Source organism: Pogoniulus pusillus, chromosome 8 (genome assembly GCF_015220805.1).
Source record: "Pogoniulus pusillus isolate bPogPus1 chromosome 8, bPogPus1.pri, whole genome shotgun sequence".
In the NCBI taxonomy this organism is placed as follows: domain Eukaryota; kingdom Metazoa; phylum Chordata; class Aves; order Piciformes; family Lybiidae; genus Pogoniulus; species Pogoniulus pusillus.
The window spans coordinates 37,411,970-37,439,435 of NC_087271.1; the positions used below are offsets into that span (position 1 = coordinate 37,411,970).

At 49.5% G+C, this 27,466-nt stretch overlaps 1 protein-coding gene across 1 annotated transcript in view; it reads right to left on the minus strand.

The window, feature by feature from the left end:
- The window catches only part of RGL1 (ral guanine nucleotide dissociation stimulator like 1), a 99,068-nt gene that overhangs the window by 56,659 nt on the left and 14,943 nt on the right, over positions 1 to 27,466 (minus strand). Inside the window, 1 exon segment of the mRNA XM_064148078.1 lies at positions 5,822 to 6,030. Coding sequence (XP_064004148.1) covers positions 5,822 to 6,030 — 209 coding nt within the window.

Sequence of the window (27,466 nt, forward strand, 5' to 3'; positions counted from 1 at the left end):
CTTCTCAGCACTTCTTCAGGACTCTGCTCTACAGGAAAACATCAGAGGAAAGAGATGCCACAACAGTGAGCCAAATGTGATATGAAGCTACTGACCCCAAACATGGGGCTTGGCTACTGAAGGACTCATTCCTTTAGTGTCCCCTCTCTCCTGTCATTTTCCTCTCCATTTACCCTTTATGAGCCACCCTCCAGCAGAAGGAATGAACATGCACAACTAACTTGTTATTCGCTGTCATTACCCAGCTGTGGCCCGTGGCACTCCCATCAGACAGGATCCATCCCCTTTCCTGTGAGCTCCTCAAGACAGGGACCAGCTGCCACTTGCTCTGTGCCTGTGCCAAGCACAGCACAGCCTCGCTTTGAAGCTCCATTGCAAGGAACACGATGACCAGAACAAACTCAAATACCTACAAGGCATTTGGCACAGTTCTGCTCTCATCTGGACAGTTAAATATTTTTGGCTTTCATCATACTTGTGAATGGTTAATCCTGGAGTGCACCCTGTGCTCTGCCATATTCCCAGTGTCTCTGGGTGCACTCTGGAGGCACCATGCTGTATCACAGTATCAACAAGGTTGGAAGAGACCTCACAGATCATCAAGTTCAACCCTTTACCACAGAGCTCAAGGCCACACCATGGCATCAAGTGCCACATCCAATCCTGCCTTGAACAGCTCCAGGGACGGCGACTCCACCACCTCCCTGGGCAGCCCATTCCAGTGTCCAATGACTCTCTCAGGGAAGAACTTTCTCCTCACCTCCAGCCTAAATCTCCCCTGGCACAGCCTGAGGCTGTGTCCTCTTGTTCTGGTGCTGGCCACCTGAGAGAAGAGAGCAACCTCCTCCTGGCCACAACCACCCCTCAGGTAGTTGCAGACAGCAATAAGGTCTGCCCTGAGTCTCCTCTTCTCCAGGCTAACCAATCCCAGCTCCCTCAGCCTCTCCTCGTAGGGCTGTGCTCAAGGCCTCTCCCCAGCCTCGTTGCCCTTCTCTGGACACACTCAAGCATCTCAATGTCCCTCCTAAACTGGGGGGCCCAGAACTGAACACAGTACTCAAGGTGTGGTCTAACCAGTGCAGAGTACAGGGGCAGAATGACCTCCCTGCTCCTGCTGGCCACACCATTCCTGATGCAGGCCAGGATGCCACTGGCTCTCTTGGCCACCTGGGCACACTGCTGGCTCATGTTCAGGTGGGTATCAATCAGCACCCCCAGATCTCTCTCTGTCTGGCTGCTTTCCAGCCACTCCAACCCCGGCCTGTATCTCTGCATGGGGTTGTTGTGGCCAAAGTGCAGCACCCTGCACTTGGAGCTATTGAACACCATCCCCTTGGACTCTGCCCATCTCTGCAGGCAGTCAAGGTCCTGCTGCAGAGCCCTTCTGCCCTCCAACCCCTTCTGCCCTCCAACCCAGCCACATCTGCCCCCAGCTTGGTGTCATCTGCAAACTTGCTGATGACTGACTCAATGAGTATCCCCATGCCTGGTGGCAGCATGAGCTGGGCTCCTTTCCCTCCCTCCAGGAACTTCCATTCAGTGTTTCCACATCCTACTGCCAACAAGATTTCTTTCTTCTTTTACATCTCCCTACCAAACAAAGAGAAAAATCTCAGAAGGTACAATGTGAAAGGCTTGGCAGCTTCTCAAAGCTGGCTGCTGCATTTGGATGCCAAACTTCCATGAATACTAAAGGGATGTGGATGTCCAATTACTCCCATATAGCTTTGAAAATAAAAGTCATCCCCCTCTCTTGTCCATGTACCAGCCTATGCCCATGATTTTGTTTAGTTTGACTTCTACTCTGTGTTAAAAGGAAAACCTTCATAGGCTCTACTCAGTCAAAAGAATTAATAGGGCTCCAGTCTCAAATAGAATAAAAAGCAAAAGCTTAATTTGATGTCCTGAAGGGGAAGATGAAACAAAAAAAAGAACAGATTAATTCACAACCTCCAAGCAGTGTCAAGAGTTACTAAGAGCAAATGGCACAGCACTGATTTTACTACAGACAAAAACTATCCAGAGGCCCAGTTTAAAGGCATCACAATAAAAATCCAGTACCTTCTGCCTGAAACATGGGGAGCTGCATCTATCTTAAAATACTTTGAATTGCACATTAACAGGATCCTTTTTTCCCTGTGTTTCCCTTAAGCACACCATCTGTTTTTTTTAGCTGCCTCTGTTACTCAGGGAAAGCCATCTCAACTTGTGTCCAGTTCTGGGATCCTCAATTCAAGAGAGATGCTGAGGTGCTGGAAGGTGTCCAGAGAAGGGCAAGGAAGCTGGTGAGGGGCCTGGAACACAGCCCTGTGAGGAGAGGCTGAGGGAACTGGGGGTGTGCAGCCTGCAGAAGAGGAGGCTCAGGGCTGACCTCATTGCTGTCTACAACTCCCTGAAGGGAGGCTGCAGCCAGGTGGGGTTGGTCTCTTCTGCCAGGCAAGCAGCAACAGAAGAAGGGGACAGAGTCTCAAGTTGTGGCAGGGGAGGTCTAGGCTGGATGTTAGGAGGAAGCTGTTGTCAGAGAGAGTGATTGGCATTGGAATGGGCTGCCCAGGGAGGTGGTGGAGTCACCATGCCTGGAGGTGTTGAAGCCAAGCCTGGCTGAGGCACTTAGTGCCATGGTCTGGTTGACTGGATAGGGCTGGGTGCTAGGTTGGCCTGGCTGATCTTGGAGGTCTCTTCCAACCTGGCTGATTCTATGATTCTGCTTGGAAAAGACCATCAAGTCCAACCATTCTCTAACTCTACTAAGACTGCTCCTAAACCATGGCCCTCAGCACCTCTTTTAAATACTTCAACCACCTCCCAGGGGAGCCTGTTTCAGTGCTTGAGAGCCCTTTCAGTGAGAAGTTTCTTCTAATATCCTATCACACATTGCCAATATATACACTCCTATAAAAAAACAAACCCAAACCAACCCTGTGTCCTATAACTGGGAGATGAAAATCCTGTTCCTTCTTACTCTAAGGGAAGAAGCAGCTCCCCTGTAAAAAGTTGGAAGGACCTTTGTTGACCTGGCCACTGTTCTTCTTCAGACCAAACAAGAGCTCAGCACTGCCACTCACAACTTTTCCTTTACTCTTCAGTCATAGAATCAACCAGGTTGAAGAAACCTCCAAGATCATCCAATCCAACCTATTCCCCAACCCTATCCAATCAACCAGACCATAGAACCATAGAACCAAGCAGGTTGGAAGAGACCTCCAAGCTCAGCCAGTCCAACCTAGCACCCAGCCCTATCCAGTCAACCAGACCATGGCATCAAGTGCCTCATCCAGTCTTCTCTTGAACACCTCCAGGACAGTGACTCCACCACCTCCCTGGGCAGCCCATTCCAATGGCAAATCACTCTCTCTGTGAAGAACTTCCTCCTCCTCATCATCAGTCCTCCACACCAACACTAAGGAACGGGGCTCAAGCTCTTCATGGGATAACTAATGCCAAAATCTTACTTGCCTTTTTTAAGAGACTGTCCTTTCCATTACTATCTCACTTCAGTGGAGAGTAAAAAGCAGTACTTGTAAAGCACTGACACACACTTTAGTCTCATTTTATTTGTTATTAACAAGCACCACTAACAAGAAAGCTGCCAAAGTACTGATCCTTTGCTGCTTGTTCTCCACTAAACGCAGCACTAAACCCTAAGTTGATTAAATTCAATTACTACCCACTCCTCTTTTACTTTCCCCTTATAACATCTGCTTTTCTTCACAAGTCCATATTCCACAGCTGCATATAAATCAGTCTAACTTTTATAGCTCCATCTCTATTTTGTCCCAAGCCATTAAATTCTAGATGAACCATGATATTCCAAAAGCCAAGAGAAACATCCCTGAGGTTTGTAAATGCTACACTCCTAAGGTTTGTGAGAGGGGAAGGAAGTGGTGACCTCCTAGCATTTCCTCTGGACTCCATCATGTACCATGGAAGGCTTGGGGTAATGCTGACAGGGTCAGGCAGCCTACATGCCCCTCCTCTGAAGCAGACCTTATAACTTGCTTCTAGAGCTACACAGGTGGCTTTTTGGGCACTCTGGAGCACCCAACGAATCCATCCAACTAAGGAGACCAAGAAAAGGTTCAGACACTTGCACATGAAATAATCACCTGTCCCACACAAAGGCTCTGCACTGAAAAGCCCTCTGCAAAAACATGCAGAGGAACAAACCAGACGCCAGGTCTGCTCCACATCCCCTTTCCTAGTCCTGCCCAGAGGCTTTGCACAGACCAAAGAGCCAGCCCATCCCCAAGAAGCCAAGGTAACCTCCCAGCATCAAGAACTTCATCCAAAAATATCACTTCAGTGATCCCCCCAGCTTCACAGATTTAACAGGAGATCCAAAACTTGCTTGTCAGATACATGAGATCTTTTACATGAGTGCAGCATAGAAACTGCTCCCTGCATAACAATCTGCTCTCTTCTGAGGACAGCAACAAAACTCACCAGAGAGGGATGTGTTAAAATGCAGATGCATGAAAAAAACAGGCTGAATTCCAACTGTCACTGTGAGTTAAACCCTTCCTCGGTATGCTCCTCCTCAGTATCTCCACCACAGTCTCTTCCTCTCACTGTTTTTCTTCAGCATCTCTTGACAGCAGAGGGTCTTCAGGGTGGGGGCTGCTGCAAGCAATTCTGGGCATGTTTGTACAGTGATTTGTAAAATGAGGTCATGGTCTCAGGTGGGACTTTTATTTGCATTAGTGAAGTACTTCAGAAAGACAGAATTAAGACCAGAAATTAACTAAAAACCAAAGTGATGTGGAACTGGGTGGGGAACGCTCATGAAGATGCTTTCTGGGCATTTTAACAGGATATGGGAATCATAAAATCAAGCAGGTTGGAAGAGACCTCCAAGATCATCCAGTCCAACCTAGCACCCAGCTCTGGCCAATCAACCAGACCATGGCACTAAATGCCTCAGCCAGGCTTTGCTTCAACGCCTCCAGGGATGGTGGCTCCACCACCTCCTTGGGCAGCCCATTCCAGTGCCAATCACTCTCTCTGACAACAACTTCCTCCTAACATCCAGCCTAGACCTCCCCTGCCACAACTTGAGACTGTGTCCCCTTCTTCTGTTGCTGCTTGCCTGGGAGAAGAGACCAACCTCCCCTGGCTACAAGCTCCCTTCAGGTAGTTATAGACAGCAAAGAGGAACATACTTTAAGACAAAATATATGTCTTAAGGCAACTCCAGAGTCTTTAATCGATAACTGAGGTGTGTATCACCAAGCTTACAACCCCCTTTGACTGGCAGGTTCATATTATTTGAAGCACTCACAAGGCCTCAGAGATTACAGAAAGAAGGTTTCCCCAGATGCACATCAGTGGACGCCTAAGAACCCCAAAAGAGCAATCTGGCAGCTGACCAACACAAAGCAACAAAGACTGCACCGTTAGGGGAACGAAACGAGCGAACAGAACTGGCAGACAGCAGCTGGACATGAGGCAGCAGCGTGGCCAGGAGAGCCAGTGGCATCCCAGCCTGGATCAAGAACAGTGTGACCAGTAGCACCAAGGAGGTTCCACACAGTCTGGGGTTTTGTGGGAGGAAAACTACATTAATTTTCTTCTGTGGGTTCCAGTTTGGTTCCTTAGCAGCCAGACACAGCACACTTCCCCTGCCTGTTAACCACACTTTAACAGGGGTTGGAATGCAGGCAGCAGGCACTTAGGCATTTCATTGAGTTGAAAGATCTGAATTCTGCAGCATTCTTGACAATTGTCCAAGGGTTATCCACTGAAAATGGACTTAAAAAGGCCTGAGGACATCTAACTGTCATGGAAATGATGGCTCAGTTCTCAATCACAAACAAGCTCTTACCTGTCAAGAAGAAGTTCCAGGACTTCCTTAGTAGAAGCAAATGCTTTGTATGTTGAGAGGAAGATGCTGATGTAGGTAAAATCGTTATCCCCAAAAGCAGTCAGAAGGTTCTCCACAAGCTTCTCCAGAGTTCCAGCTTTAATTGTTCTGATCTTGTATGTCTCAATCTGGCTGACAGTATGTTCTGAAGGTAACTGGTCCTCTTCTACCTACAGGGTTGAAGCAAAAGCAAGTTCCCAAAATCAGAGAGAAGCCAGATCCCTGACACAGCTTTTACAATAAACCAAACTAAATTCCATCCTCTCAAAGTCCATCTTCAGTTACTGAGCAATTCCCCCAGCTCCCTCAGCCTCTCCTCACAGGGCTCTGCTCCAGGACCCTCATTAGCTTCACTGCCCTTCTCTGGACACATTCCAGTATCTCAACATCTCTCTTGAATGGACAGAACTGGACACAGCACTCAAGGGGTGGCCTGAGCAGTGCTGAGCACAGGGGCACAAGAACCTCCCTTGTCCTGCTGGCCACACTGCTCCTGAGCCAGCCCAGGATGCCATTGGCTCTCCTGCCCACCTGGGCACTGCTGCCTCATCTTCAGCTCCTCTCTGCCAGCACTCCCAGCTCCCTCTCTGTCTGGCTGCTCTCAGCCACTCTGTCCCCAGCCTGTAGTGCTGCTTGGGGTTGTTGTGTCCAAAGTGCAGAACCCTGCACTTGGCCTTGTTCAATCTCATCCCATTGGAAGGTGTGGCCTGACCAGAGCCGAGTACAGGGAAATCACAAGTGAGGAGGTTCTTCACAGAGAGAGTGATTGGCATTGGAATGGGCTGCCCAGGGAGGTGCTGGAGTCTCTGTCCCTGGAGGTGTTGAAGCAAAGCCTGGCTGAGGCACTTAGTGCCATGGTCTGGTTGACTGGATAGGGCTGGGTGCTAGGTTGGACTGGGTGATCTTGGAGGTCTCTTCCAACCTGGTTGATTCTATGATTCTATGATCTAAACCAATGACAGAAGTCAGAGGAGTGTTTCTAGTTATTTTTAGGCATACAGCAGGCTGCAAGCATTAAAAACACATGTTGTTTAAAAACAGCACACACCCCCAGCAGCAAAGCCTGAATTTGTTGACAAATATTGTGCCAAACATAAAACTGTTAGGAGTAACTGCAATGTTACACTGCAGTTCAAGGTTTGCAAGATGACTTTGACACCTTCCTTGCAAAAATTATCAGATCCAAATGTGTTCATGACTTTGAGTTCTCTGTGGCAACTGAAAGATGGTGTTTTCAGGAAAGGAATCACAAGTGCTGATGCCACAGCTGTGGGTTGGCTTTCACGCTGGATGGGTGGGTAGAGGCCAGTGGGATGAGACTGAACAAGGCCAAGTGCAGGGTTCTGCACTTTGGCCACAACAACCCCAAGCAGCACTACAGGCTGGGGACAGAGTGGCTGAGAGCAGCCAGGCAGAGAGGGAGCTGGGGGTGCTGGGAGAGGGGAGCTGAAGATGAGGCAGCAGTGTGCCCAGGTGGGCAGCAGAGCCAATGGCATCCTGGGCTAGCTCAGGAGCAGTGTGGCCAGCAGGACAGGAGAGGTTCTTCTGCCCCTGTGCTCAGCACTGCTCAGGCCACACCTTGAGTGCTGTGTCCAGTTCTGGGCTCCTCCATTCAAGAGAGATGTTGAGGTGCTGGAAGGTGTCCAGAGAAGGGCAGCAAGGCTGGGGAGGGACCTGGAGCACAGCCCTGTGAGGAGAGGCTGAGGGAGCTGGGGGTGTGCAGCCTGCAGAAGAGGAGGCTCAGGGCAGACCTCATTGCTGTCTACAGCTGCCTGCAGGGAGGCTGTAGCCAGGTGGGGTTGGTCTCTTCTGCCAGGCAAGCAGCAACAGAAGAAGGAGACACAGTCTCAAGCTGTTCCAGGGGAGGTCTAGGCTGGATGTTAGGAGGAAGCTGTTGTCAGAGAGAGTGATTGGCATTGGAATGGGCTGCCTAGGGAGGTGGTGGAGTCTCTGTGCTTGGAGGTGTTGAAGCCAAGCCTGGCTGAGGCACTTAGTGCCATGGTCTGGTTGCTTGGCCAGGGCTGGGTGCTAGGTTGGACTGGCTGAGCTTGGAGGTCTCTTCCAACCTGGTCAATTCTACTCTACTCCCATTAATGCCTTTTACAAGCAGAGAAGGCAAAGCACAGCCTCACTGCACCAAACCCCAGTGCTACCCACAGGGAGGGGATGAGCTTACACCTCTGCAAACACTCAACCTTGTGTTACACAGATCTTATGGCTGTTTTAAAGGTGTATCATTTGTCATATACAACACACCTTCAAGTCAGATATCTGACACCACCATCACAGGAACAGCTACATTCTTGGTACTGTTCATCTCTTCCATTTTAATTTTCCCTAAGGAAATTGTGCTTGGGATAAAAACAGGGAGGAGGGGGAAAATATTGCTGCCTTTTCAGCTTATTATTAAAATATACTTTTAAAATAAGCAGTTAGACACCACTGTGGTTTCCAAACAGGGAAGAAAGTCTTCCCTGCTGTATCTAACTCTCAGTTTTCTATCCAGCAGATTGCCCCTCTCATGCTGTACTGACTTATGGCCATATTCTACTTGGTGGGTGTGAAACCCTCTCACAGATACTGGATGGGACTCTGCATGCAATTTAGGCAGAATTTGTTTCCAGGATTGATGCCTGCACAACATTTTCCATCAGTTGCAACACTGCAACTTCCCCAAGACATCATGTTGGGAGAAAGTTAAGAGAAAACACACAAACCAAGCAAACCAACACCCCCCAAATCCAAACAGAAAAGCAAACCCTGAAACTCTAAACTTGAGTTTGTCAGCAAAGCACTGAACTGCTAAAAATCACTTCAAGATACTTTTAAGGGTTGTTATTTGTGTGATGTTAGCAATTCTGCCTCTGAGTTGAAAAGGGAGAAAGGATTTGGCAGAGGAGCTCAGTAAGAGACTTCTGGAGTAAGATGTTGTGGGCTGAGTTAGCATGCTAACAGGAAACTGCTCAGTCTGGATTTAATCAAGAGGCCATCTCTTCACTGACATAACCAGGCTACCCAAAGGCAAAGGAGGTTTCATGTTTGCTTTTCTATTTCCTGCTTAAAGGAACACTCTATCCACTGCTGTTCAGAGATGGTCCTAAGGCTCTCTGCACATTTAGACAGGGCAGGCAGTCCCAGCATCCCAGGGGTTCACTGAGATTTTCTCAGCCTTCTACAAGGCTAAAAATAAACAAATACAGCATTTTATTGTCTCATTTAATTGTGTGTTTTTTTCCCTTTAAGCAACCTTAGATTTTTTTTTCATGCAATGGATCATGGTCTTAGAATCAACCAGGTTGGAAGAGACCTCCAAGATCACCCAGCACAACCTAGCACCCAGCCCTGGCCAGTCAACCAGACCATGGCACTAAGTGCCTCAGCCAGGCTTGGCTTCAACACCTCCAGGGACGGCGACTCCACCACCTGCCTGGGCAGCCCATTCCAATGCCAATCACTCTCTCTGACAACAACTTCCTAACAACATCCAGCCTAGACCTGCCCTGGCACAGCTTGAGACTGTGTCCCCTTCTTCTGTTGCTGCTTGCCTGGCAGAAGAGCCCAACTCCACCTGGCTACAGCCTCAATGCAGGCAGCTGCAGGCAGCAATGAGCTCTGCCCTGAGCCTCCTCTTCTGCAGGCTGCACACCCCCAGCTCCCTCAGCCTCTCCTCACAGGGCTCTACTCCAGGCCCCTCCCCAGCTTCATTGCCCTTCTCTGGACACCTTCCAGCACCTCAACATCTCTCTTGAATTGAGGAGCCCAGAACTGGACACAGCACTCAAGGTGTGGCCTGAGCAGTGCTCAGCACAGGGGCAGAAGAACCTCCCTTGTCCTGCTGGCCACACTGCTCCTGAGCCAGCCCAGGATGCCATTGGCTCTGCTGCCCACCTGGGCACTGCTGCCTCATCTTCAGCTACTCTCTCCCAGCACCCCCAGCTCCCTCTCTCCCTGGCTGTTTTCCAGACACTCTGTCCCCAGCCTGTAGCTTGGGGGTGTTGTGGCCCAAGGGCAGAACCCCTGATGATCTGCAAGTGTAACCAATGAGTAAATAAGATTCCTACCAGGCAGACAGCAGCTCTCAAGAGCAAACATAGAAAAACTGACCTGAGGTTTGTCCTTGCAAGGCCTTATTTTGGGAGGTTGTGTGGATACTGATCTAGTCTCATTCTAATACCTTCACTAATCCTCTGCACCACTGCACCTTCAGAGGGTCTCATCCTAAGGCACTCATTTTACAGCTCATCAGCACCAAATGTGGAGCCACATATACAGTCCTGGTTGAAAGAAGGGAGGTCCAGGCTGAATGGAAAGCATGCAGGCTAAAAAGGTTCCTTCAAACACAAACTCACTCCAAAAGCAGCTGCAGATGCCCAGTACTGAAGGAGCTCTAACTGGGCTCCAAGCTGGTTACAATTAAGGTTCTGACCTTTCTATGCACAGCCTGGCTTCAGAAGCAACACACAATCTGTGTGACTCATCCAGGCCCTGTCAAACTGCCAGAGAGCCACATGGACAACTGCAGGATAAGAAAAAGACACAAGTACCAGAACAATGCCCAATAGGCCTCTTCTCTTTGCCACAGCTGCCAACACAGGGGCTTGAACAAACAGGTCCTAAGTTGCAACCTGCTTGTCATAGAATCATAAATCAACCATGTTGGAAGAGACATCCAAGATCATCCAGGCCAACCTAGCACCCAGCCCTGGCCAACCAACCAGACCATGGCACTAAGTGCCTCAGCCAGGCTTGGCTTCAACACCTCCAGCCACAGCAACTCCACCACCTCCCTGGGCAGCCCATTCCAATGCCAATCACTCTCTCTGACAACAACTTCCTCCTAACATCCAGCCTAGACCTCCCCTGCCACAACTTCAGACTCTGTCCCCTTCTTCTGTTGCTGCTTGCCTGGCAGAAGAGCCCAACCCCACCTGGCTACAGCCTCCCTGCAGGGAGTTGTAGACAGCAATGAGGTCTGCCCTGAGCCTCCTCTGCTGCAGGCTGCACACCCCCAGCTCCCTCAGCCTCTCCTCACAGGGCTGTGCTCCAGGCCCCTCACCAGCTTCCTTGCCCTTCTCTGGACACCTTCCAGCACCTCAACATCTCTCTTGAATTGAGGAGCCCAGAACTGGACACAGCACTCAAGCTGTGGCCTGAGCAGTGTTGAGGACAGGGGCAGAAGAACCTCCCTTGTCCTGCTGGCCACACTGCTCCTGATTCAGCCCAGGATGCCATTGGCTCTGATGCCCACCTGGGCACACTGCTGCCTCATCTTCAGCTACTATCCACACCAGTACTCCCAGCTCCCTCTCTGCCTGGCTGCTCTCAGCCACTCCGTCTCCAGCCTGCAGCATGACTTGGCAGTGGAATGGGCTGCCCAGGGAGGTGGTGGAGTCACCATCCCTGGAGGTGTTGAAGCAAAGCCTGGCTGAGCCACTTAGTGCCATGGTCTAGTTCACTGGATAGGGCTGGGTGCTAGGTTGTGCTGGGTGATCTTGGATGTCTCTTCCAACCTGGCTGATTCTGTGGTTCTATGAAATGATTCTATGATTTCCAGAACATCACTGGAAACAATCACTTTTACCCCAAAAACACAGAGCTCTGCAGTTTTTTTCCAATACAAGTATTATTGGTTGAGATTCTGAAAGTGAGAAGTGTGGAATGAAATCAATGTAATTATTTTTCATCAGACAGAGGGGAAGAAAAATACCAAAAGAAAACAACTGGGATGAACAAGAAAATTAAAGGATGATACCAATCAGTCCCCAGGCTTAGCCATTTCTAACATTTCCACATCACTAAAGACTTCTTTTATTTAGAAATGCTGCTGAATCAGTTTTCAGTGTCTCCTGAACTCCATTTTTACTGATTTTGACAGATTTCTGACTTTCCTTGAAACTTACAGCTTTTCCAGATGGGGAATTTTCCACTTTACATGTTTTTAGTAACTTACTAGGCAGACACCCTGTGCTGGAACAAAACTGCCTGAAGCACAGTAAGTTACCTAAAACTAAGACAATAGAACTCAATAACGACTGTTTCATTTCACTGTTTGCCTGAAAACAAATCAATTTCAGCTTTGTGAAGGTAGGAAGAAGAGGCTATTCCTGATTTTGCACTTATTTCCTCTTTTTAATCCCACAGACAAGCTCTCCATACCTTTAATATCTACACTCATCTTTGGGGAAGGGAAAAAAGTAGTAAATAAATCATGGAATGATTAAGCTCCACAAATAGAAGCATCTGTAACACCAGTATGGAATAAAATCATAGAATCAAGCAGGTTGGAAGAGACCTCCAAGCTCATCCAACCTAGCACCCAGCCCTGGCCAAGCAACCAGACCATGGCACTAAGTGCCTCAGCCAGGCTTGGATTCAACACCTCCAGGGATGGCAACTCCACCAGGCGTTGCCTGTTCCAATGCCAATCATCTGGGCAGCCCATTCCAATGCCACTCACTCTGTGAAGAACTTCCTCCAGTGTCCAGTTCTGGGCTCCTCAGTTCAAGAGAGATGTTGAGGTGCTGGAAGGTGTCCAGAGAAGAGCAACAAAGCTGGTGAGGGGCCTGGAGCACAGCCCTGTGAGGAGAGGCTGAGGGAGCTGGGGGTGTGCAGCCTGCAGAAGAGGAGGCTCAGGGCAGAGCTCATTGCTGTCTACAACTACCTGAAGGGAGGCTGTAGCCAGGTGGGGTTGGGCTCTGCTGCCAGGCAAGCAGCAACAGAACAAGGGGACACAGTCTCAAGTTGTGGCAGGGGAGGTCTAGGCTGGATGTTAGGAGGAAGTTGTTGTCAGAGAGAGTGATTGGCATTGGAATGGGCTGCCCAGGGAGGTGGTGGAGTCTCTGTCCCTGGAGGTGTTGAAGCAAAGCCTGGCTGAGGCATTTAGTGCCATAGTCTGGTTGACTGGCCAGGACTGGGTGCTGGGTTGGACTGGCTGATCTTGGAGGTCTCTTCCAACCTGTATGATTCTATGACTCCCCTCCCTCCACACCATGTCATCATCGAACCAAAAAGCACTAAAAATGGTGCTTTTGCCCTAACAATACCACACAACAGTGCACACTAGAAAGAGTAGGGACTTCACTAAGCTCATCAAATGAACCAGAAGTATTTCAAGTGTCTCTAAAGTAGACACATCCCTGCTCCCTGCTGTAATCAGTTCTTCAATGCAGGCAGTATTTAGGAGCCTTACATCTCATGCCCTTATCCTCCTCTCCACAGAGCTGTCAGCCTGGAATGTCAGCTCCTGTGAGATAAGACTTAATCTGCAGCAGAACTTTGACTCTAGAAACCCATGGCTTGAAAGGCAGGGGGATTTGGGTGGCCAGATCTCCTGCAGACTCAAGCCAACGTGGATGCCTTCATAGGAGCAGCTGTTTTTATCACACAATGCACTTGGAAACAAAAACAACTACAGAGTCCTCCACTTTCCTAACTCCTGGCTGCTCATTTTAGATGCTGCTGAAAAATCAGAGCTCTGCATCAAACTCAGAAGCCAAAATCACTTCATGAGCTCCATTTGACAGCTAAGGGCATTCCTGAATTTCCAAAGCTCCACCCTTCTCCTTTCCTTTCTTACCACATAAATAACCCTGTTTTGGCAGCAACCCAGACTTTCCAGGACCAATTAATTCCAGGATCATTACACAAAAGGCATTCTTATTTTCTCCTCTCTTTAGAGCTCACAGTCTGGCTGGTATCTCTCTGAAGAGCTGGCAAACAACAACAGAAGATGTGGGTAAGATTTAGAGGTAGGGGTGAAAAAAAGGAGGGGGTGGGGAAGAAAGAAAGCCTTGTACCCAAATGCTGTTGCTCCGTTAGAACAGTTCCACTCAGGCACCTTGCAGCTACTCAAACTACTCCAGGGAAATAAGAAACAACAGGCATGTCAGGGTGCTGAGCTGTGTGTTCTCACACCTTCTGAAGTTATGCAAATGTCCACTCATTTGGGTATCAGTGAGCTATGTGGGACTAGCTCCAAACGAATCAAAGGGAGAGTAAAGCAGCCTAATTTACACATCACCTCTCACTGCCTGCAACTACAGCAGCAAGTGCATGAAGGAGCTGAATCTTCAAAGAGGTCTGCATTAAAATGGCATTGTCCAGCTCTTGCAAACAGTAGAACTTATTCAGCCATGGGAACATAGAAATTCCTCTTCTGAATGTGACCCACTTCTTTGATAAACATGTGTGCAGCAGGGGAATGCAGCCATGTTAGGCAGCTCAAGTCCCCTAAGATGTTCCCCGTATCATAGAATCAGCCAGGTTGGGAGAGACCTCCAAGCTCAGCCAGGCCAACCTAGCACCCAGCCCTATCCAGTCAACCAGACCATGGCACTGAGTGCCTCAGCCAGGCTTGGCTTCAACACCTCCAGGCACAGAGACTCCACCACCTCCCTGGGCAGCCCATTCCAATGCCAATCACTCTCTCTGCCAACAACTTCCTAACAACATCCAGCCTAGACCTCCCCTGACACAACTTGAGACTGTGTCCCCTTGTGCTGTTACTGCTTGCCTGGCAGAAGAGCCCAATCCCACCTGGCTACAGCCTCCTTCAGGTAGTTGTAGACAGCAATGAGGTCTGCCCTGAGCCTCCTCTTCTGCAGGCTGCACACCCCCAGCTCCCTCAGCCTCTCCCCATAGTGTTTGTGTTCCAGGCCCCTCACCAGCATCCTTGCCCTTCTCTGGACACCTTCCAGCACCTCATACAAGAATTTTCAAGAAGCCATAATCTCCATCTCGAGCTATCTTGTATGTTTCATGCACCTACCTTCACACTGCTTCTTACCTACAAGAAGTTCTATCTCCCCCTGAGCTCTAATCTTTCTTGCTAAAAGGGCTTTTATCAAAACCAAGACCCTTTCACCTTCTTCTCTTCATCTGACCTCGTTTCCCTTGAGTTAACTGAACCTGAACAATGAGATCTCTCAAACCCTTTTCATTTTTGGTTGACATGTTTCACAATTCTACAGTTCACCAGAGTCTTGTTCTGTTCCAAACATGCCAGGGACTTCTTACTTTCATAACACATCATGGCACTTAGGGCCATGGTCTAGTTGTTTGGATAGGGCTGGGTGATAGGTTGGACTTGATGAGGTCTCTTCCAACCTGGCTGATTCAATGATTCTATCAGTGTGTGTAAGTATTCCTTGGGGTGGATTTGAGTGGACATTGAAGCTGAGGCAAGTTGCTAATTTAAAGCAGAAAAACAAGAAAAAGAAACCAGCAAGTCAGGTAAGACTCTTAGCCATGTGCATCTTACACTGATTGAGGAATAGCTGTCATCAGATGACATTTGCTAGGAACACTCAGCTAACAAATGTGTCCTATAATAAATGTCCCTCCAGAGCCCTTCTATATTAGAGAACTCCTTCTGTAAAACTCCTCTCTTCAGTGCACAGGAACACCAAAGTGTCTCATCCCCAAACTGAGCAGTAAATAAATGCTCAAACTAATAAATAAGCAGGGCATGAGCCCAAAGGCAAGGAAAAGAGGCTTTGCTGCCCATTTTAGCAGTAAAATCATCCCATTTTGTACAGTATTATGACTTCTGGAGATGAAAGAAGCATTGCAGTGCCTTCAGGAGGGAAGTGCTCTACACAGAGTATTTGGACTTGCATAAAGCAGTCAGTGATTAACTGTCAAAACTAATAAAGACTTTTACAGGTGGGAATTGATTATAGAGGATTCCTTAGAGAGGGAAACAGGCAGCTGGGGCAGCTCCCTCGTGCCCCAGAAACAGCAAACAGTAATTACCCTTTTTGCTAACAACCCTCATCTTAACTCCTCTGCCTCCCTCCCCACACTCTCACTGCTTCCAGTTGGGAAATTCATAGGTGCCAAAGTCTGCTTGCAGTTCCCAGGCTAAGTAACTTATTAGGAACCACAAAGGAGAAAGAAGAGGGTGTTGAGCAGGGGGAAATGGCACAAAAAGGTGGCAGACAGCTCAAATATTTCACTTGACTCTGTGCCAGCTTTCAATAATCACAGAATCATATCACAGAATCAACCAGGTTGGAAGACCTCCAAGATCATCCAGGCCAACCTAGCACCCAGCCCTGGCCAATCAACCAGACCATGGCACTAAGTGCCTCATCCTGAACTATGCCTTCCACCTGAGGAGAATGAAGAGGTTTGACTTCACAACACAGCAAATACTGTATTTACATACAGAATGCAAGTATCTGCTGTGATCATCTCAAAACACAACGTAAGCCTTAAGCAAGAAATTTTGACTGTCCAGAAGTTAATATCCATAGGGAGTTTGTCTTTTCAGGTGACAGCCTTGCAGGAAGAAGAAGGAGGTCCTCAAAAGGTGGCTCAAGAGAATCTTAACACTGGAAATTCAAGCCATGGAAATATGATCCCTGGAGAGAGCCAAAAGCAAGATCTCTGTGTGCCTATATCAAGAACTACGTGGCCAGCAGGACAAGGAGGCTCTTCTGCCCCTGTACTCAGCACTGGTCAGGCCTCACCTTGAGTGCTGTGTCCAGTTCTGGGCTCCTCAGTTCAAGAGAGATGTTGAGGTGCTGGAAGGTGTCCTGAGAAGGGCAAGGAAGCTGGTGAGGGACCTGGAGCAGAGCCCTGTGAGGAGAGGCTGAGGGAGCTGGGGGTGTGCAGCCTGCAGAAGAGGAGGCTCAGGGCAGACCTCATTGCTGTCTACAACTGCCTGAAGGGAGGCTGTGGCCAGGTGGGGTTGGTCACCAGCCTTGCTGCCCTTCTCTGGACACATTCCAGTATTTCAGCAGCACTCTTGAACTGAGGAGCCCAGAACTGGACACAGCACTCAAGCTGTGGCCTGAGCAGTGCTGAGTACAGGGGCAGAAGAACCTCCCTTGTCCTGCTGCCCACACTGCTCCTGAGCCAGCCCAGGATGCCACTGGCTCTGCTGCCCACCTGGGCACTGCTGCCTCATCTTCAGCTCCTCTCTCCCAGCACCCCCAGCTCCCTCTCTGCCTGGCTGCTCTCAGCCACTCTGGCCTCAGCCTGTAGTGCTGCTTGGGGTTGTTGTGGCCGAAGTGCAGAACCCTGCACTTGGCCTTGTTCAATCTCATCCCACTGGAAGGTGTGGCCTGACCAGAGCTGAGTACAGGGAAATCAAAAGCCTTCTTCTTCCAGCCTTTGTAACTCTGTCCCAAGCCTCATCTCTTGGTCTCATCCACCTCAACGCAATTATTGCATAACCACAACTTCAATATTGTTTCCCCTCCCATCTCCCTAGTTCCCTTTTATTGCCATATGAGCCTTGATTGCTTTAACACAAGGCTGCAATATCACAGCATTATTTCCAGCATAGCTGAATTTTCATACTGCTCTGCTAACAGTCCAACACCACCACCACTGCACAGAGATAGTCTCAATTATCAGAGGATCAGAGGCTCACAGGATATTAGGGGTTGGAAGGGACCCAAGGAGAGCATCAAGTCCAACCCCCCTGCCACAGCAGGACCACACAATCTAGCACAGATCACAGAGGAACACATCCAGACAGGCCTTGAAAGGCTCCAGAGAAGGAGACTCCACAACCTCTCTGGGCAGCCTGTTCCAGTGCTCTGGGACCCTTACAGGAAAGAAGTTCCCCCTTGTGTTGAGCTGGAACCTCCTGTGCTGCAGCTTACACCCATTGCTGCTTGTCCTATTCCAGGGAGCAGTGAGCAGAGCCTGTCCCCCACTCCTGGCAGCCTTCAGATACTTACAAACATTCATCAAACCCTAAGTCTTCTCATGTCCAGACTAAACAGCCCCAGGTCCCTCAGCCTCTCCTCATCAGCCATGCCCTCCAGTCCCCTAATTATCCTCATAGTCCTCTGCTAGACCTTCTCCAGCAGATCCCTGTCCCTCTTCAACTGGGGGGCCCAAAACTGAAGGCAGTATTCAAGATGAGGTCTCAGCAGGGCAGAGCATCCTCAAATTTCTACACTGCCTGGGTGTTAAAGATGACCACAACTCTGTGCCTACCACAAGAAAGATCAGAGGGAACCTACAACACAAAGTGTTTGTGAAATAGAATCATAGAATCATAGAATCAACCAGGTTGGAAGAGACCTCCAAGATCATCCAGTCCAACCTAGCACCCAGCCCTAACCAATCAACTAGACCATGGCACTAAGTGCCTCAGCAAAGCCATTTCACATGCTTCTGTCAGGAAAAATGCTACCATAAACCACACTGTCATTTAATAACCATCAAGCACAACAAAGAGAAGAGATGATCAATATTACCACTAACAGTCAGACTTAACAGGGCAAGAGGCACAAAAATTATAGGTCAACGTGAAAAAAAAATGTTGACCATTCAGAACCATAAAAGATCATTTGGCTGCTCAGAGAGGTTGTGGAGTCTCCTGGGAGAGGCTGGACTGGATGATTTGCAGAGGTCCCTTCCAACATCTACTGCACTGTGATTCTGTGAGTTTTCACTGGTATCTATGCTGCTGGTAGCAGAAAACTGCCTCTGTAAAGTCACACTTCTTCCCCTCTTTCAAGAACTTGATTTAACTTAATAAATTTGGAGCTCATCATCACTTTCTTCTGCCAGGAGAGACAAAAAGCATGCTGTAAGAGACCACAGGCCATATTGCTGAGCTCAAAATGGACTTAAGGGTGCCCCAAGTAAGAATTCTGATGCATAATAGCAGCATGAATGCACATTACATAACCCCAAATGGTTTTATTCATCCTGATTTGTTGGCTTTCCCTTCACTCTGTAAAGCTAGCTCAAATAGTACACAGAAATGTGTATTGCACAGACTCAGGAAATCAGTGTAAACTGCTACTGCACTGGGTGGAAACAAGGCAAGAGTGATAGATTTTAATAGTATGAAGAGGTGGAAAACAAAGCTGTAGGTGGAAGGAAATGAAATGCATTCTGACAGAGGGAAAAACAGCAGGAGACTGAGGATTTTAAAGTAAACTGCACTTAGAATCATAGAATCAGGCAGGGTTGGAAAGGACCACAAGGATCATCTAATTCCAAACCCCCTGCCATGGGCAGGGACACCCTATCCTAGAGCAGGCTGGCCACAGCCTGGTCAATGCCTCCCCATAGTGTGTTTGGATTTCATGAAATCACAGAATCACAAAAGACCTTTGAGAACATTGGGTCCAACCTCTCCCCAACACCTCTCACCTCAACCACCTCCCTGGGCAACCCATTCCAGCCTCTCACCATTCTCATGCTCAACAACTTCCTCTTCACGTCCAGTCTGAACCTACCCACCTCCAGCTTTGCTCCATTCCCCCCCCACCTCCAGTCCTGTCATTCCCTCAGCCTCAAAAGTCCCTCCCCAGCTTTTTTGTAGCTCCCCTTCAGATAGTGGAAGGCCACAAGAAGGTCACTTAAAACAAAAGGTATTTTGGGGGAAGAAAAACCATCCAGGAACTACTATGACATGGTTTACAACAACCACTGTGAGGAACCTCTATAGCCAGGCTTTATTAGCCTTTGCTAGAAGAAAAGGGTCAGCAGTAAGTAACCATTTTTATGACCACAGCATGAACATATAACTAAACTGCATTCCAAACTTCATTTTGATGGTTGTGCTTTTTAATACCCTTTGTTTGGAAATTAAGAAACCTTTCCAGGGTGGGGTCTGAGCAGAAAAAGCAGCACCAGCAAGCCAATGTTACCTAATATTAAGGATTAGCAGCTTGAACATTTCTTGAAGTGCTGAAAGAGTCCAAAAGCAATCACCAGCTCAGGCCAAATTGCATTTTTACTCTATTATCTAGAGGTCACAGGGGATTCAATTATGGAATCTCTTGGATTCCTCTCTTGTACGCGTAGAAGGAGAGGGAGTTTCTATCATGGAATGCTTTGGGTTGGAAAGGACCTTTTAAAGGCCCAGGACAACCTCCCTGCAGTCAGCAGGGACACAGAATCAACCAGGTTGCAAGAGACCTCCAAGCTCAGCCAGGCCAACCTAGCACCCAGCCCTGGTCAATCAACCAGACCATGGCACTAAGTGCCTCAGCCAGGCTTGGCTTCAACACCTCCAGGCACAGCAACTCCACCACCTCCCTGGGCAGCCCATTCCAATGCCAATCACTCTCTCTGCCAGGAACTTCCTCCTAACATCCAGCCTAGACCTCCCCTGGCACAGCTTGAGACTGTGTCCCCTTCTTCTGTTGCTGGGTGTCTGGGAGAAGAGCCCGACCCCACCTGGCTACAGCCTCCCTGCAGGTAGTTGTAGACAGCAATGAGGTCACTCCCGACCCTCCTCTTCTGCAGGCTGCACACCCCCAGCTCCCTCAGCCTCTCCTCATAGGGTTTGTGTTCCAGGCCTTTCACCAGCTCATCTGGAGCTACAGCAGGTTGCTCAAAGCCCCAAACAACCTCCCCTGGAAGGTTTCAAGGCAGAGTGTCTCACCACCTTCAGTGTCACAATTTACATCCTTCTACCTAGTCTGAATCCCCCTTTTCACTCCTTGTCCTGTCACACACAGGGCCCTTATCCCCATCTATGTATGACTATGTGTGTGTCCTTGTGTCACAGAATCAGAGAACCAGTCAGGGTTGGAAGGAACCACAAGGAGCAGCCAGTTCCAACCCCCCTGACATGCCCAGGGACATCCTACCCTACATCAGGCTGCACACAGCCTCAGCCAGCCTGGCCTTAAACACCTCCAGCCATGGGGCCTCAACCACCTCCCTGGGCAACCCATTCCAGCCTCTCACCACTCTCAGGCTCAACAACTTCCTCCTCACCTCCAGGCTGACTCTCCCCACCTCCAAATTTGCTCCATTCTCCCCACTCCTGGCACTCCTTGACAGCCTAAAAAGTCCCTCCCCAGCTCTTTTGTAGCTCCCTTCAGATCCTGGAAGGCCACAAGAAGGTCACCTGGGAGCCTCCTCTTCACACTGCACAGCCCCAACTCTTTCAGTCTGTGCTCACAGCAGAGCTGCTGCAGCCCTCTGAGCATCCTTCTGGCCCTGCTCTAGACACACTCCAGCATCTCCACATCCATCTTGTATTGGCTCCAGAACTGGATGCAGTACTGCAGGTGGGGTCTCAGCAGAGTGGAGTAGAGGTCGAGGGACGTGATTCTCTCCATGCTGGTGTTTGGAAGAGGCAGTGGCTGGCAGCTGGGGCAAATCAAAGCATTCAGCTCCATCCTCTTCCCACTGAGATAGGGCAGAGCTCAGAGCTGCGTTTAAAAGAAGTCAGGATGAGGCACCTGGTGCCATGGCTTAGTTAATTAGGTGTTGGGGGAGAGGTTGGACTCAATTACCTTGAAGATCTTTTCTGATTCTTTGATTCTGTGAAATCCAAACAGGCTAGAGGGAAGCATTGCCCAGGCTCTGCCAGCCTGATTTCAGCTAGGATGTCCCTGCCCATGACAAGGGGGTTGGAACTGGCTGATCCTTGTGGTCCTTTCCAACTTTAGGAGGAAGTTCTTTCCAGAGAGAGTGATTGGCATTGGAATGGGCTGCCCAGGCAGGTGGTGGAGTCACCGTCCCTGGAGGTGTTCAAGAAAAGACTCAGATGAGGCACTTAGTGCCATGGTCTGGTTGACTGGATAGGGCTGGGTGCTAGGTTGGACTGGATGAGCTTGGAGGTCTCTTCCAACCTGGTTGCTTCTATGATTCTATGAACTGAGGCAGAATGCAAAATAAGTACAGCTCAAGTCAGGGGAAGGAGAAAGAGAAAAAATGTCAGGCTGCAAGATAAAAGAGAAATTGTCCACATTTACTGTCTGGTTTTTTGGGGGGGGGAGCATTGTTTCATCACCCATCAGGAGTTAACAGCACACCTCTGCTCTTCTCTGTTCTGTCCTAACTTTGTGGCCACCTGATGTTTTCTGACCAGAGCCACTGGTTTTGCACGAAGAACTCGAGCCTCATGGTTTAAGGAAGTGTGTAAGAGTTCATTCACATTGCATGTGCTGCTACAGGGAGTCAGCAGACCAAAAGCACAGCCAGAATCAATCTGAAGCACTCAATGGGAGGAATGCAAAAGCCTAAGCACTGATGGCCAAATGCAATACGTTATTGTTACTGGTGAAACGTTTCCAACAGCAGCACAATGGCTGCGGGGTCCAAACAGAAAGCACCAACCCTGCCCTGAAGGGTTACTGCTCTGAAAATACAACATCAAGTGCAGGTAGAGCCAGGGATAACAACAAAACAGGCAAACAGACAAAAGGATGCATAGGTTTATCTTCAGAATCATTCTCTTGCTGTATTTGCATCTAATATTTCAACTGGCTTCCAAACGCACCTCAGGAGCACTCAGTTTGCAGGCTCACAGGATCTTAGAGGCTGGAAAGGACCCAAGGAGAGAAGCAAGTCCAACCCCCCCCCCTTCCAGAGCAGGACCACACAACCTAGCACAGAGAATCATAGAATCAACCAAGTTGGAAGAGACCTCCAAGATCATCCAGTCCAACCTATCACCCAGCCCTGGCCAAGCAACCAGACCATGGCACTAAGTGCCTCAGCCAGGCTTTTCTAGTTACACATCCAGACAGGCATTCAAAGTCTCCAGGGAAGGAGATTCCACAACCTCTCTGGGCAGCCTGTGCCAGTGCTCTGGGACCCTTACAGGAAAGAAGTTCTTCTTGCATTGAGCTGGAACCTCCTGTGCTGCAGCTTACACCCATTGCTCCTTGTCCTATCCCAGGGAGCAGTGAGCAGAGCCTGTCCCCCCACTCCTGCCCAGCCCTCAGGTGTTTATAAACATTGATTAAATCCCCTCTCAGTCTTCTCCAGACTCAAAAGTTAACTACCCTCTGAAGACAACAGTTAAACCTGAAAGGCTGCACTGACTTGTCACATGCATCCCAACAGCAACAGAGCTATTAAACCTTATCAAACTCATCTAATGAGTTCTAAAGGTCTGGAACACAAGGCCTATGAGGAGAGGCTGAGGGAGCTAGGGGTGTGCAGCCTGCAGAAGAGGAGGCTCAGGGCAGACCTCATTGCTGTCTACAACTACCTGAAGGGAGGCTGTAGCCAGGTGGGGTTGGGCTCTTCTGCCAGGCAAGCAGCAACAGAACAAGGGGACACAGTCTCAAGTTCTGGCAGGGGAGGTCTAGGCTGGATGTTGTTAGGAAGTTGTTGTCAGAGAGAGTGATTGGCATTGGAATGGGCTGCCCAGGGAGGTGGTGGAGTCTCTGTGCCTGGAGGTGTTGAAGCCAAGCCTGGCTGAGGCACTTAGTGCCATGGTCTGGTTGATTGGCCAGGGCTGGGTGCTAGGTTGGGCTGGCTGAGCTTGGAGGTCTTGAGTTTTGGTGTCTCCAAGATAGACATTGAGAAGTCTCCAAAATCTGTGAAGAACTTCCTCCTAACATCCAGCCTAGACCTCCCCCAGCACAGCTTGAGACTGTGTCCCCTTGTTCTGTTGCTGCTTGCCTGGCAGCAGAGCCCAACCCCACCTGGCTACAGCCTCCCTGCAGGTACTTGTAGACAGCAATGAGATCTGCCCTGAGCCTCCTCCAGGCTGGATCTTTCTCAATAGAAAGTGCCATTTGGTAACAGAAACATGTAGTTTGCCTTGCACAAAGAGCCCTAGAAAGGCAGAAACAGCTGCTGACTGGGAGAAAGGCTCACAAGGAGAAAGGCAGCTGGACAAAGCAGCTGATGGGGTGGGAGGGGAAAGAAAACATTCCTTTAAACTGCTTCCAGAACAAAAAGGTAGGAAGACTAGGAGAGAAAAATAAATCCAACAAAACCCAACAACAGAATATAATACCAGGATCAGTTTGCAAAACTACTTTAAATACCTACAGCTTCTTAGGGCACCCATAGCCTGGTGGCAGTGCTGCTCGCTACAGTCTGCAAGCTGTCTGGTGGTGACCCATGACAACACAGCCACCCATCCCATGGCAGAGGCACTCCTCCAAGTGCTCCATTCTCAGGTTTTAAGGTGAAGGTGCTAACCTCTGATGTCTCACATGACACCTTTCTCTTCACAGAAAGGATTAGCAGAGCCAAGCCTCTGCATGTGTTGATCTGTTGGAGGGTAGCAGAGCCCTGCAGATGGACCTGGCCAGGCTGCATGGGTGGGCAGAGGCCAATGGGATGAGACTGAACAAGGCCAAGTGCAGGGTTCTGCACTTTGGCCATAACAACCCCAAGCAGCACTACAGGCTGGGGACTGAGTGGCTGGAAAGCAGCCAGGAGGAAAGGGATCTTGGGGTACTGGTAGAGAGTAGCTGCAGATGAGGCAGCAGTGTGCCCAGGCGGGCAGCAGAGCCAATGGCATCCTGGGCTGGCTGAGGAGCAGTGTGGGCAGCAGGACAAGGGAGGTTCTTCTGCCCCTGTGCTCAGCACTGCTCAGGCCACCCCTTGAGTGCTGTGTCCAGTTCTGGGCTCCTCAATTCAAGAGAGATGTTGAGGTGCTGGAAGGTGTCCAGAGAAGGGCAAGGAAGCTGGTGAGGGGCCTGGAGCAGAGCCCTGTGAGGAGAGGCTGAGGGAGCTGGGGGTGTGCAGCCTGCAGAAGAGGAGGCTCAGGGCAGACCTCATTGCTGGCTACAACTACCTGAACAGAGGCTGTAGCCAGGTGGGGTTGGTCTCCTCTGCCAGACAACCAGCAACAGAAGAAGGGGACACAGTCTCAAGCTGTGCCAGGGGAGGTCTAGGCTGGATGTTAGGAGGAAGTTGTTGTCAGAGAGAGTGATTGGCATTGGAATGGGCTGCCCAGGGAGGTGGTGGAGTCCCTGTGCCTGGAGGTGTTGAAGCCAAGCCTGGCTGAGGCACTTAGTGCCATGGTCTGGTTGACTGGATAGGGCTGGGTGCTAGGTTGGTCTGGCTGAGCTTGGAGGTCTCTTCCAGCCTGGTTGATTCTATGATTCTATGTGTAAGCAGTGGAGTACATTAGCCTCCAAAACTCCAAGGGTAAAGCTTGGTCAACAGTCACAAGGTGGATCAGGAGGATCTTGCTTTGCAACACAACTTTTCTTCTATGTCCAGCACAGTAATATTTTCTCTCCTAAGTTTGAATCCATAGAGTTCTATTAAAGCACAAGAGTTTGCTTCACCACCATCACCAAATCCCAGCATGAATAGCAAGCATATTACAGGGAAGAATATGAAACCTCAGAAGAGAAGTTGGTCAGCTCAAGCCTCAGGATGAAGCAGTAGCAAATAAACACAGGACTCCTGACCTGCTACCTTTCTGTCCTCAAATTGGTATAAGAAGGCCATTAGACATAATAATTCATGCATTCAATATCATATGCAGCAACCAGTTTATTCTCAGTGAGGCTTTCATGTTTAGTCTGCTCTGCTGAGACCCCACCTGGAGTACTGCATCCAGTTCTGGAGTTCCTACTCCAAGAGGGCTGTGGAGATGCTGGACCATGTCCAGAGAGGGGCCATGAGGTTGATCAGAGGGCTGCAGCAGCTCTGCTGTGAGGACCGACTGAAAGAGTTGAGGCTGTTCAGTCTGTAGAAGAGAAGGCTCCCAGGTGGCCTTCCAGGATCTGAAGGGGGCCTATAAAAAGGCTGGGGAGGGACCTTTCAGCCCATAAAGGAGTGACAGGACTAAGGGGGATGGAGCAAAGCTGGAGATGGGGAGGTTCAGACTGGACATGAGGATGAAGTTGTCCAGCATGAGAGTGGTGAGAACCTGGAATGGGTTGGTTGAGGCCCCATGGCTGGAGGTGTTTCAGGCCAGGCTGGCTGAGGCTGTGGCCAGCCTGCTCTAGGGTAGGGTGCCCCTGGGCATGTCAGGGGACTTGGAACTGGCTGCTCCTTGTGGTTCCTTCCAACCCTGACTGATTCTGTGATTCTAAGTCACAGAGTCATAGAGCCATAGGAGACAAGCAGAGCAGCAGCAGCTACGGGAAAACCACCATGGCTTTGAGTATGCAACAGCTTCTGCACTGAGACAGGGCTGAGCTACAGAGAGATGACTGCATAAATCTGGGCATAAATTGGAATTTGATCACCAACTGTTGGCAAAGAGAAATAACTCAAACCTCCCACAGACTGTAACCCAGCAGCCTGATGGAGCAGAAGGTTGATGAGTGCTGCTGTGCAAAATGGCAGAGAGATTCACACCTAAGGTGAAGGCTGCCAATGCCTCGTTTTGATTGCCAAAGCTATTGAAGGGGAGCTACACTGATGGGCAACAGATGGCTACATGCAGAGAAACCTAAGAGGCCACCAAAAAAGTCTGTTGAAAGTACTAGCCTCAAAGGTCATCCAGTGGCACACAGAGCAGAGGAAAGATCTGAAGGGTTGGAGTGGGCAGAACGTTAAATCTTTCAGCGCAACACTTGGAAGCAGCAACAAAAAGCAAACAGTTCTGCCACATGTAAATAAAGGGTACCAAAGCAAGTCAAAGGACATGATTCTTCCCCTGCAGAAAAGGGTCTGATGAGACCACATGTAGAGAACCACACTCTGTTCTAGCTGCCTTGTTTTTAAAGGGGCTATTATGAAGCTCAATAGCAAAAAGCAAAGGGCAACCCACACAATTCCTACAGTCACAGAGCTGAAACCAGCAAGGACACACAGACAAAAAAAGCAGGGTCTGGGCACCCAGAGCTCTCCTTGACCAAGGAGGAGGTGGCAGGGCTGCTAGAAAACAGGCCCACAACAAGCTCCCATACTATGTTGCAATATGGCCCTGACATCTTCTGAACATTAAAGCTCTCATGGTTCTTTTTTATGGCTGCCTGTGTTCAATTTTATTCTGCCTCGTTAAATATTTGCTGCAAACAAATTGAAACCAGAGCTTTATAAACAGCAACACATAATAGCTGTCATTTTAAACTAAACTAGAGGTTTTCCTCTCTGACAATGGCCAGATGCCATAGAGGATGGGGAAGAAACAACACCCACAACATACAGAATAAGCAGGCTAAAGGGAAAGCCTCTTCTCAGCTGCAGGAGGTACTTGTGCCTACATCACAATGGCCAGATGCCATAGAGGAAGGCTGTTATTCTTCTTCACTCTGTTCTCACATCCTTCACTTAGAATCAACCAGGTTGGAAGAGACCTTCAAGCTCAGCCAGACCAACCTAGCACCCAGACCTGTCCAGTCAACCAGACCATGGCACTAAGTGCCTCAGCCAGGCTTGGCTTCAACACCTCCAGGGACAGTGACTCCACCACCTCCCTGGGCAGCCCATTCCAATGCCAATCACTCTCTGCCAACAACTTCCTCCTAACATCCACCCTAGACCTCCCCCAGCACAACTTGAGACTCTGTCCCCTTCTTCTGTTGCTGCTTGCCTGGCAGAAGAGCCCAACCCCACCTGGCTACAGCCTCCCTGCAATGAGCAATGAGGTCTGCCCTGAGCCTCCTCTTCTGCAGGCTGCACACCCCCAGCTCCCTCAGCCTCTCCTCACAGGGCTGTGCTCCAGGCCCCTCACCAGCTTCACTGCCCTTCTCTGGACACCTTCCAGCACCTCAACATCTCTCTTGAATTGAGGAGCCCAGAACTGGACACAGCACTCAAGGGGTGGCCTGAGCAGTGCTGAGTACAGGGGCAAAAGAACCTCCCTTGTCCTGCTGCCCACACTGCTCCTGAGCCAGCCCAGGATGCCATTGGCTCTGCTGCCCACCTGGGCACTGCTGCCTCAGCTTCAGCTACTCTCTACCAGCACCCCCAGGTCCCTTTCTTCCTGGCTGCTCTCAGCCACTCTGTCCCCAGCCT